The sequence below is a fragment of the Neolamprologus multifasciatus genome, chromosome 14, assembly GCF_963576455.1.
Source record: "Neolamprologus multifasciatus chromosome 14, fNeoMul1.2, whole genome shotgun sequence".
NCBI lineage: Eukaryota > Metazoa > Chordata > Actinopteri > Cichliformes > Cichlidae > Neolamprologus > Neolamprologus multifasciatus.
Window position 1 is genome coordinate 18,410,775 of NC_140452.1, and position 11,504 is coordinate 18,422,278.

The 11,504-nt window shown below is 39.9% G+C and overlaps 1 protein-coding gene across 3 annotated transcripts in view; it reads left to right on the forward strand.

Annotated features, from left to right (window-relative positions):
* The first annotated feature begins 24 nt into the window (after positions 1–24).
* Positions 25–11,504, forward strand: part of ptgir (prostaglandin I2 receptor) — a 32,542-nt gene continuing 21,062 nt past the window's right edge. The window contains exons 1-2 of one of the 3 annotated variants that reach the window (XM_085184613.1): positions 25–4,693; positions 8,916–9,959. In XM_085184613.1, coding sequence (XP_085040739.1) covers positions 9,129–9,959 — 831 coding nt within the window. In that variant the 5' untranslated portion in view covers positions 25–4,693; positions 8,916–9,128. Of the gene's footprint in view, positions 4,694–7,103; positions 8,718–8,915; positions 9,960–11,504 lie in introns of those variants that run through there. The other 2 variants (XM_085184614.1, XM_085184612.1) reach the window with 2 other exon arrangements.

Consider the following 11,504-nt stretch of genomic DNA (forward strand, 5'->3'; position numbering starts at 1 on the left):
ATAATGTTGCAATACACTCCCCCGTCCAGTGCTTCTGTGTTAGAAAGGAGTCTCTTCCAGATAGCCTCAGACTGGGTCAGGGCAGGTCAGCCTAGGCCTTCACTCTAGAAACTATCCTGGGCAGAGGCTATATTTGGCAGCTCATGAGATTGCTGCAGGAGCCTGTGCTAATCCAGGTCAGCAAGGGTCACGACCCCTCACACAGTCTAAATGCAAAAAGCCTTTCTTGTTGAGAGGCAAGATCAAGCGCCAATAGAACAGCGTTTTATCTGGGCCAGGTGAATGTGATTGGATGTGTGTCCACATGCTAATCGTGCAAGTGTAAGTAGATAATATAAATGAATTAGGAAACAGGAGCACACTCAGCAGTACAATAAGAACCGTAGCACTACAGACAGGCAGGTGTGGTAATCCCTCTGCGGTTGTATAACAGGCTTGAAAGGCTAGCTGGTTTACACTGAGAATCAACAATGCACTGCCTCTTTTGCAGTGAGGGTTGTAGACATTCATTATAAATAATTGAATTACAAGTTTTACTTTGGATCTGCCGTATCAAGTGGAGAAAAGAAAGAGAGGCAATCACTTACAGATTACAACTGTACCAGCAAAACAGATTACAAAATCTGATAAATATCAACGACACAATACACTGAAAAACAGCAACGCCCCCAGCACACACCAGCCATTTAATGTGCTGCTCAAATGACAATGCCTCAATGATTATGATCCAATAATCAAATAACACAAGGCTGTATAATCTATCATAATGCAGCTATATATATATATATATATATATATATATATATCCCTCCCTGTCATTCTATACCTAATACCTTTGACATATTACATTGTAGGTAAAGAATATTTCTGTCGAGCACACACACTGTAAATAATCAAACACTGTCACCAGAATAAAACAACATGAAACATTTTACACATCCACACGGTGGCAGTGTTTCATCACGTTCCAACTGGACTCAAGATGCGCTGTGCAAGACAGGAAGGAGATGAGACAGCCTAACTGGAAACAGATGAAATGAATGAAATCATTTTTTGAGAAAACATGTTTTCTGTTGAAGAACATTAAAGGGTAGCATATTCTTAGTCACAGAAATCTTTAGTTGGAGGGTGAAATGGTCTGTTTGTGCACATGAAGAAACATGCGCGTGCGTGTTGTGAGTGTGAATTATAGGTGCATGGGTTTGCTTGGGTGCACCACACCCACTACCCATGCTTGTGTACGCTGTAACCTAACCACCCCTTTGCTTTAGAAACATATTATATTTCTTTCCACTATCATTGTGTCTGAGGGAGGTGGGGTAGTGGGCATTATATAAATTTCACGGTGTAAAGCAGACTCCTAAATAATGTATCTATTTTAGGGTTGTGTTTGGACAGTTGTTCTAATTTATTTTATTTTTTTCACACAACACCTTCCTTTCCAAGACCTCCCAAGAATCCCCTTCTTTCTCCTCATATCTACTGTTTTGACATAATTCAACACTGTGCAAAGCCTGGCACACTATCTCGCTTTGCATGAAGCTGAACACATTTAGTTTCTCCTGCACGTTGTATATATTCTTCACTTTTGTATCTTAATGTTATCCACCAACTATCAGTGCTTTGGCTTAAAATATAAAGTGTCTCAAAATAGAAGAAAGAAGTGAAAATATCTAGCTGTTGCATAATCCTCTTGCTGAGACAATATACACCTGACTAGCCAACAGTTCCCAAGTTGTGCAAAGGTGACCTGGAGGCTATCTACCACACAGTAGCAGAATTTGAGATGCAAGTTGGGACAGATACACTAAAAGGTACAAAAAAGTGCCTGGGGGAATGTACAAGAACATCTGTGCCACAAATGGATTAGAAGTCCTGAGGCACCGCCAAAGCTCATTGAGGACAACAGGGCTCAGGTCCCGTGGGACCAACCAAGATCGTGGTGACTGACAAGGACCAGAAGACCACAATCCCAACAGATAACAACATCAGGAAGAAGGTCCACGAGAATTATCAGTGGGTGAAAGAACAACTAGAACTGAAAAAAAAAGAAGGTCCAAAGTGGTCCAAGTGTTAATTGGAGCACTTAGGAGCTGGAACCCTAAAACTTGAAGAGTGGCTCCAGCAAATTCCAGGCACAACATCAGAGCTCTCTGTCCAGAAGAGTGCAGGATTAGGAACAGCTGAGATACTGCAGAGAACTCTCAAACTCCCAGGCCAGCATTATTTAGTATAAAAACTAAACCAACTTGGACCTTCTGCTCAAAGTTCCAATGCATGTTGTGTTTGTCCCCTAAAACTTCTGAATGTTTATTTTGAAATAGCCTGTCAAAATAATAGTTAGCTTTGTCTTAACATTTAATAAAGACTTTGCATAAATTTCAGATTATGATACTGTTAAGATAAAGAGAATAAACAAGAAATGAAAACTTCTCACGGTTAAAGTACTAGATATGGAAACTAAAGTTTCAGTATCCCTTTCCCATCTTCAAGAGAAGGGCTGTGTGACATTTCACTTCAGGTTGAGTGCTTTCTCTTGCTTTGTGGTTCCTGGAGCGGTTTCCATCTAATGCTGCTAAAGACTTCAGCCAAATAGCCTAGATTTTTCTAAGTATGATCTCTGGTATTTAATTTCCTTCTTTCTCCGAACTTACAACCACAATGGTCTCACTATGCTTAAAAAAAAGAAACCATGACATCATTTTTAATGCAAGTCCTGTAAGTCTCCACACTCAGGATGCAAAACCTGACACTATAAAGTCTTTCGGGCTGGATCTACTTGATTAAGGAGAAGGTCTGTTTTGCAAAGCATAAAATAAAAAGAGTTTTGTGGAGTCTCTGCCCAAAGGAAATCATTTATCCATACATGTGGAATTAGTTGTGGTGGAGAAGAAAAATCTTCAAACTCTGTGTTATTTGAAAAGCTTTTAATTTGATGGACAGGAAGTAAAGCCAAGTCCTGCAAATAGATAAGACAAAGCAGTAGGGACTTCTTGAAAAAAGAAAAAACAACCAATAAACAGCTTCCATCAGCAGTGAAGACGTCTTCATATGCTATTATGATTTGAATTGCATTAACCAAAGTAAGCCAGTGCAGGCCTGTCTTATTATTTTTGAATTGTAGCTGCATGTCTATCGTCAGGGAAGCCTTTTCCGTTTCTGTGTACACAACTGCTAACAATATAATTCTGGGTGTAGCTAAATGGCAGGAAAATGTTGTTGACTGTGATTTTCTTAAAATAGTTCAATAAAAAGTGATTGAATTTAAAAATGGAAAGAATACAAAAAAGAAAGTTCTAAGTTTTTACTTCTTGTTTCCTCTTTTGCATTTGTGGTCAGATGTTTTCATACATTCGTCACTGGCATGAATGTCACATTAATTTTGGGCTGAACCATTCGTTTTCCAGGTTGGAATGACTTTACAGCATACGTATTTAATGATATATATTTTCTAAAACAAAGAATTGGGTGCACAAGTTGGATTTCCTCTACACCACACAGAGTCAACAGTATACATAACCCCCCTAATATTTAGTTTACCTTGACCAGATGCCGAAAACAAGCTTCAGACATAATTCTAGCTTTTCTCTCTCATCTTGGCAGTATTAGTAGCGTTCATATAAGTTGGCTGTTGGAATTCACAATTGATGGTTCACTAAAAGCAGCTTTGCTGAGGACTAAAGATGAATGATGTGCTCAAACAGAGTGGTCAGTTTATAGAACAGAAATATGCAATACATCTTTGTGTAAAGTAAGTGAGTATGAAAAATACAAACGTGAACGGAATTGGCATGAATTGTGAGCTCAAATTCTTTCAAAGTATTTTGGGATTTTGCACATGGGTTTGTATCTGTATTAGATCAGCAGTATCTTCTCCACAATCTTGAGCTTACATCTTTATGGTCTGCGTCAGCATCTGGCTCATAATTAGAGTGTGTTTTGCGTCACCGGTCTTTCGAATGTAAAAACACAAATGAAGGGTGAATTTGAAAGGAGAAAGAAACAAAGCCCACCGTGACATGGGAAGCTGAAAACACGTGGTGACTTATTTAATAATTTAGTGATTATTATTTCCATGACTTCAGTACCTGAATCACTCAGTTAAAATAAAACAAGAACCAGCAGGAAGGAAGTGCCGTACAAATATGGAAAATCTGTGTAGGCACAGAAATCTTTTGTTTTTTTCCCCAATCTATTGCATTTTTTTATCTTCTCTTACTTGGCCCTTTGAAACATGTCAACAGACACAAGTGCACAGCATTCATCCATATGCTAAATATGACCTTTTTCATAATCGAATTCAGCTTTGGGAGCTTTTCCAAGATCTCTTGAGATCTGATTTGAACTCTACTTTAAACTCAGATCTTTTACCGCTAACATCTGCTTCCAATTAGGAAGACAAAGAAAGATGAAAACAACCAAGTTCAAACATCTTTGAACTTCACATGTTTCATAATTCTGGTGAAGACAAAGTAATGTCATTATTCAGCCACTCTGAAGGGAAACATGAGGTTTGTTTTTTTTTATGCTCTCTTCCTGAAAATGAATTTTTACATCAGTAAATTCCTTTGTCCTAAATCTAAAATGACATTTTCTGAGCAGAAAACAAAGCACAAGCTGATGTGAGATGTGCCATTTGTTTTACAGGAAAACTGCTTTGACATTCAACTGAAAGTAAAAAGATGCTCATCAGGTAAGACGGTTTATATTCATGTCCACTCACTGCCTCTACTGTACTTAAAAACAGCTGGCTCATAGGCTATTATTCTCACTAGAAAAGAAAAGGAAAAATACTGTTCAAGCAACATTTAGCTAGACTTTGTTTTCATAGCAGCCTTTTTTTAAAAATCAATTCACAGACCAATGTAAGCAATATATTTTGATACTTCACTTAATGGCACACCATTTCTAAATAGGAGTGTTTCTTGTATTTTTAAACTTGCCAACCAGCCAAGTCAAGAAAAATGCAATCGTGGGGTTCGCACATCTGTTTCATAGTCCATCTTTTTTTACTTCCATTTTTAATTTGGACTATGCGCACAGTCAGGGACCATTCCAGGAAAAAAACAGTTGAAATGAACTCTACCAATTCTCCCATGAGGAGTGATCAAATATCCAGCCAGAGTCATGCCAGAAGCTTGTTGATGGTTACCAAAAGTGTCTGGTCGAGGTACACTTTCCTAAGGGACATTTAACTAAATGGAAGTAGGAATGATTATGTGGATTTCAGACAATCCAACATAGATTAAAAGTTGTGCATCCAATTCTTGATTTTAAAAGTCATTAAAGATGTTTTAAATATTAAAGATATTGTAGACTTATTTCACCCTGAAATAGAACAGTTCAAAGCAATCAGGATGCGTGTATGCAAACCTCTGACCCCAGCTGTAGGTGGTTTGGACATTTTAATCAGACGAACAAACTACCCCTATTTGCCACTTTTGATGAGGAGCAGTGCCTCTACTCTGTGCCTCTCTGGAATGACTCTCGCTGCTCTTGAGAGAAAATTAATGAATGTGACAGTGGGTTTGCGTGCTTGAGTGATCCCTGGAGCTATGTTGTTTGACAGCTAGTGTCGCTCAGTGAAACTTTGTCTGATGTGTGGGTCTACATGTCATGTTTAAGGTCCCTATAACCTCTAACAGCACAAAAACAGCAGAAAGATGCAGAACTGGAGGTACTAGTTCCAACTACCTGTGTCAGGACACCTATTAGTCAATGCAACACCTCTAGCTCCAGCAGCCAGGTGGATAAATTATATAAAATGTTAGCACTCCTCACTCTTGCTATGAGGGGTTAAGCTAACCATAGATTCAAAACAATTTGGGGCATTTTAACGTAAAACTCTGTGTGGAATTACTCCGTTTTTGGCACTAACCTCAAGCAGCCAGATTGGCTTAATTTATCAGTTTCCAGAGTTTTGTGAGTGTGTTCACTTGAAAAGAGTTACATAGCACTCGTCTTTCTTCGGGTCCACCACTTGCTGGTGATGCACCAATACTTGCGTCAGATGACAGTCAAAGGTTAGTTGGAAAAGCAAGTAGAAACAGGATTTGCTTTTCTTCTTGGAAAAGTTGAGCCATTCACTCATCAGTGGCAGTACAGCACAATTTTTTAGGGGTTTTCTTACATTTAAAAACACTGCTGTGTCACCATAATGGATAGTGTCTGCTAAGTGCACTACATATGGCTTATTTAACTAGTCAAAAATACACAACAGTAGTTGTTATAGTTCTACTAATATTTACATGCACTGCCAGAACTTTAGACTGTTAAGTCAAGGTTAGTGGGGCCGCTTCGACTTTCCAAGTTGCAAATCTGACTTGAGGGCATGTTCCAGTTGAAAATTACGACTGGGAATTCAAAAATTCTGGATTGCAACTTCAAATCAAACAGACTCCGAGGTCTTGGTGGTTTGATCCCAAGGTCTCCTGTCAATCAGTGTTAATAGTCTGTTTGTCCATCCAGCTGTCCATAATTTTTCCTGTCATTACACATCTAATCATTTGATCCAGCTATTCTCCCACTCATAATCATTATCAGCCTTCTAGTATCCATTCTGTCTACCAGTTATCTATCCATTCACCCACTCACTCATTTATTATCCAAAATATCATCCCCTACTCTACTTATCTATTCATCTACCAATCATCCACCTACAGTGCTCTCACTAATCTGTCCGTCATACAGCATTCTTCATTTTTCCAGTATTTTGCTATCCATTATTTCTTATTTTGAGTACATATTTTATCTGAACTGTAGTTGCCAGATCCATCTAGTCATTAATTAAGATCATACAAGCAAACACCTACAGCTTTGATTGTAAACCAAAGCTTTGCTAAAGCTATTATAAACTGCTTATGTATCTAAATGAGCAGTTGTTTAAATTTACCAAGTGTTATGATCTTGGCGCCTCAGTTGCTATGTTCTCAAACTCATCTGATGGTTTGAGGAATGTTTGCAAGTATGTCTGCATTTGTTTTTAGCTTCTTTGTGTGTTGTTTATTTAAAGTTGCTAGCCTGGTTTGCTTTATGGGCAAAGCAACTGTAAACAACTCAAGTGCTATCCAGATCTCAAGTTGGTAGTTAACAGTAAACTTTGTGAGGGAGGGAGGGAGGGAGTGCTTGAATACTGGAGAGATGAAGTGAAACCGAGAAGACTGAAACTGCATGTCTGTATTAGCTGTGTAACTCTGCAAAACTTGACAAAGTATAACACAAGGAGAAATCTGATCTGCATTACTCTATCCATAATTGAAGCTCGGCAATTTGCTGTTATGAATATGACTGGTCAGCTACAGAAACAGCAACGGGAAGCAAGCGTGAATAGGATTACTCTGAGAGGAAAGTGAGCAGTGAAATGTAATTACTATGTTGCAATTTGTATGCATGGCTATTGTTTGTGATGACTCTGCTGTTAGTATCCTTTGTAGGTGTCACTGAAACAAACCATTAAGGACTAAAGTAATAGCACATGAGGGATGAGGACTTTTATGTTCTTCAGCAAACATCTCATCCCAGCTATTTTCCTTTGATTTGCTGATGAAAACAGCGTGGCAAAATGAAATAACAGCGTCTAGTGTTAAATGTATTGCTCTCCGATCATTTCTCCTCAGTGGAATCCAAGCGCAGCCTGCACATACATCAGTCAAGAGAATGGCCAGTTAAGGAATATATAATGATAACATATGACTGTGTAAACCCTTTTATATGTTTCAGTGTGTCTAGGCGTCATGTAAGAAACAATACATGTAGTAATACGTGGCCAACATGACATGGACAAATCAAAGTGAAGCACTGTTTCCAGAGCAAACACACTTGAAGGATTAACCTCTGTATTGACCCACCGCCCTCTCCTAATCAGTATTTTACAGACTGTACAAATAAAACAGAAACTACAGCTTTCACAAATCAAGCATAAACCAGTTTGGAAGAGGTGAGGCTGCACCCATCACAAAATGCTCAGCCAGTGTGAATGAATGTCAGACTCTGCCAAACCAAATACTTACACAAAAGACTGATTAAACATTTTGTTCTTAGCTCACATCAAGACGAAGTCTGTGTGTCGATCTAAGTGTGTGTGTGTGGTGGGGGCGTGGTCCACAAATACATATGCTGTCAGTATCTTGTTCCTATTTCTTATATATAGACCAACCACAGTTAAGTTTACTTTAGCTTACTGCAGCCTAGACTCCAGGTATTATTTAAATGGTTCACAATGGATAAGTTATGTTATACCCCCATCTTTATTAGTGATTTATGATATGTCAATCACTAAATATTTCGGTGCAAATGCACACTATCTTGAAATCTACACCATCTTAGAACGGGAAGGATTAATAGTCACTAGAAAGCACCGAAATTCTATTGGATTTAAATACGGTTTTGCATCGGCTTTAAAGTGTCCTGTTGCTCTAGATGTCATCTGAGTCACAAGTGCAGTGGGAGGGACTATAGCCTAGACTGCATCGATCCGAAACCGGTTAGGAGGCACAACGACAACAGAGAGATAAAGTTTGAAGGAGTAGCGCCGCGCCAGCAGTCCTCCTCTCCGTCCGTGAATTCATTCTGTTTTTCCGACACTTCCAGCAGCGGTACATTTAAACCCAGCACACCAGAACAGACTCGTGCTACCTGTAATGATTTACCGAAAGGGGAAGAAATAACTTTCAAGTACTTTTTATGTGTTGGGGGCTTTCTGTCAGATCCAGTAAAAGGTGAGTCAGTATTTCTTAGTAAAATTTGATATATTTTAAGAGTTTCAATGTGATGACGTAAGAAGAATCAGAAAAGTGTGGCAGTTTTGTATTTTGTGAAGGAAAACGTGGTTAGGGTTTTCCATAGATTATAGTTTTATGTTTATGAGAACTAAAGATATGTATTCGTTGTTTTCTTTGTTTGTTTTTGTTCCACAGAAAGATTTGAAAACTGTCTACAAGAAACAACCAGAGGAGGAAAAAGAGGCTTCTGATATTTTAAGTCAAAACAGGATTATGAGTCTCACCACACGTCTCCTCTGTCTTGCGTCTTGCCAAATGTTGCTGTCAAGAGGACAAGATTTTCTATTGATGTCTGGGAATTCCTTATTAATTCCACACTGAGGGGGTTATTATTTTCTTCTCAACAAGATGAACAATAGCATTGTTTCAAATGAACCATGTAACCATACCTGCATTGTGGGCCGTGATGGCAAACCGGCCGCAAGTATCATCATGTTTCTGCTTGGTGTTGTCGGAAACCTCCTGGCTCTGTTTATCCTGGGAGTGCATCAGAAGGAGCATCGCTCCAGATCCTCTGTGTTCTGCATCTTGGTAACCGGCCTGGCTCTCACAGATCTTCTGGGCACCTCCCTTCTAAGCCCACCTGTATTCATCTGTTATGCCCGCAATATGTCCCTTACAGACCTGGGCGGTAAAGGACTGTGTAACCTCTTCGGCTTTGCCATGAGTTTCTTCGGCCTTGCACCCACGCTCATCCTGTGCGCCATGGCTGTGGAACGCTGCCTGGCCATCAGCCACCCTTACTTCTACTCTGTACACATCCGCCGCAACTTTGCTAAATTTACCCTTCTCTTCATCTACCTATTTTCTGTGGCCTTCTGCCTACTGCCCTTCGTTGGTTATGGTAAATTCAGGCAGTACTGCCCTGGGACATGGTGCTTCATTGACATGGATGCGACTGAGGATGAACAGGCCAACTTGGTTTTGGCTTTCTCTCTGTCCTACTCCTCCCTCACGGCACTGCTGATCTTTGCAGTGTTCGTGTGCAACGGTTCAGTGATTATCACCCTTTGCAAGATGCACAAGAGCCATAGACTGCGCCGTGGCTCGGTCGGGTCAACGGGCAGAAAGAGGAGGCTGAGCCTGGCCTGGTTTGGGCAGGGAGAAGAGGAGATGGATCACCTGGTGCTGCTGGCGCTCATCACTGTCATCTTTGTGGTCTGCTCACTGCCGCTCACTGTGAGTCTATATTTGACCTTCCCTCTGTGCAAGCTACTGATATTATGTTGTTTTTCCTTTTAGTTTTACTACACAGTCACATCTGAAGAAGAGGTGACACACTGATTGCTTTTATGCAGTTTGCTGAAACATGACCACAGCTCCACAGTGAAATGAAAAGAGGTTACAGCAGTTTACAGACAAAAAGGGGAACGTTAAAGAAGGTTTAGTTATTGTTATCATCATTACTGGCCTGTAGTGGATGTTTTTGTGCACTATCTGCAGTGATGATAGACAAGTCTGAAGTAATCTGTAAATAAGATGGATGGAGCCACCTGACTTCATCCATTGGTGAGTGCTTTTTAAGGCTCAATTTTAGCGTTGTGGTCTTTGCTTTGTTCCTTTTTTGGTGCAGGAAGTGAAAACATTCAGCCAAGAGGGTGAAGTATGTCAGGCTGCAAAAATGCTTATGTCTGCGAAAGTCCAGGCATTCTGCATTGTAGTCTGAGATTGGACTCACTTTTTGATCCTCAAGTGCCAATTTAAGGAACTGGAGATTTTGGCACCTCAGTGTTGGTAGGTGGTAGGTGCTCAGTAGGTGCTGTTTGGTGGAAGGCAAAGTTTACAGGAGTAAGGTCATTTTAGCCTCAGGGTTTCCTGACTTTGTGTGCATCTAATAAAGTGAATTCCTTTCCCTCCTTCTGTAATTATTATGGACATAGCAAGCGTTTGGTGGCATGGCGACGGTTGATGTTTTTGTAAGTTGTGGTATGTGTTTGTCTGCCCTGTTGAAGTCTCCTTAACGGTTGTGCTTTGCTAATGAAAGGTGTGTCCCTAATGGCAGCCTTTGCCACACAAAGCACACTGTCACTGCTTGTGTGTTTGTGTTATGCATTTTTCTTCACAGCTCGGTATCTGCCTCTGTTTAAGAGGAGTGTGCTGACAACCTGACAACCCTGGCAGACTGGTCCGGCCCTGCCTTTCACAGAGGATGTGTGAATCGTGTTATAAAGGCATTCATGTGCTGTCATATGTATATTGGCCTTTTTTTTTTTCATTCTTAAACAGACTGTTTCATGATAAATTAGTTTACAGGAAGCTGAAAATGCATTTTGTCACGCTCGTGCTATTCACCGTCTACTCACCATCTGCTTCTTGGTAGTTTGTGGTAACATTTGCCCTAAAGCTTTGACTAACCTAGGGTGCATGTGATTGTACTTGCCCTGAGTTATGGTTAAGAGTGACAGGGATGACGATACATACTCGTTCACACTCTGAGTAAGAATCCAGGAAACTCCAACTTCACCGCTTGCAAGCACACGGTCCTCCTTTTGCGAAGTAATGCAGACAGTTTGTGTTTCAGTTTCAAAGTTAAAAATAGAAAATTGTTTTACTTTTGAGCTTTCCTTTTGTATTTCTATAATTGAGCTTTGTTTTCGAAAAAGTCAAATTTAGCCTAACGTTAAGTTTTGCTATCAACGTGCTTAAATTATAAGCTTGATATCCGTTGTATATATAATGAAAGACAACGTTGCAGCAGCGTCTCAGCAGACGTGTGTGCATGTA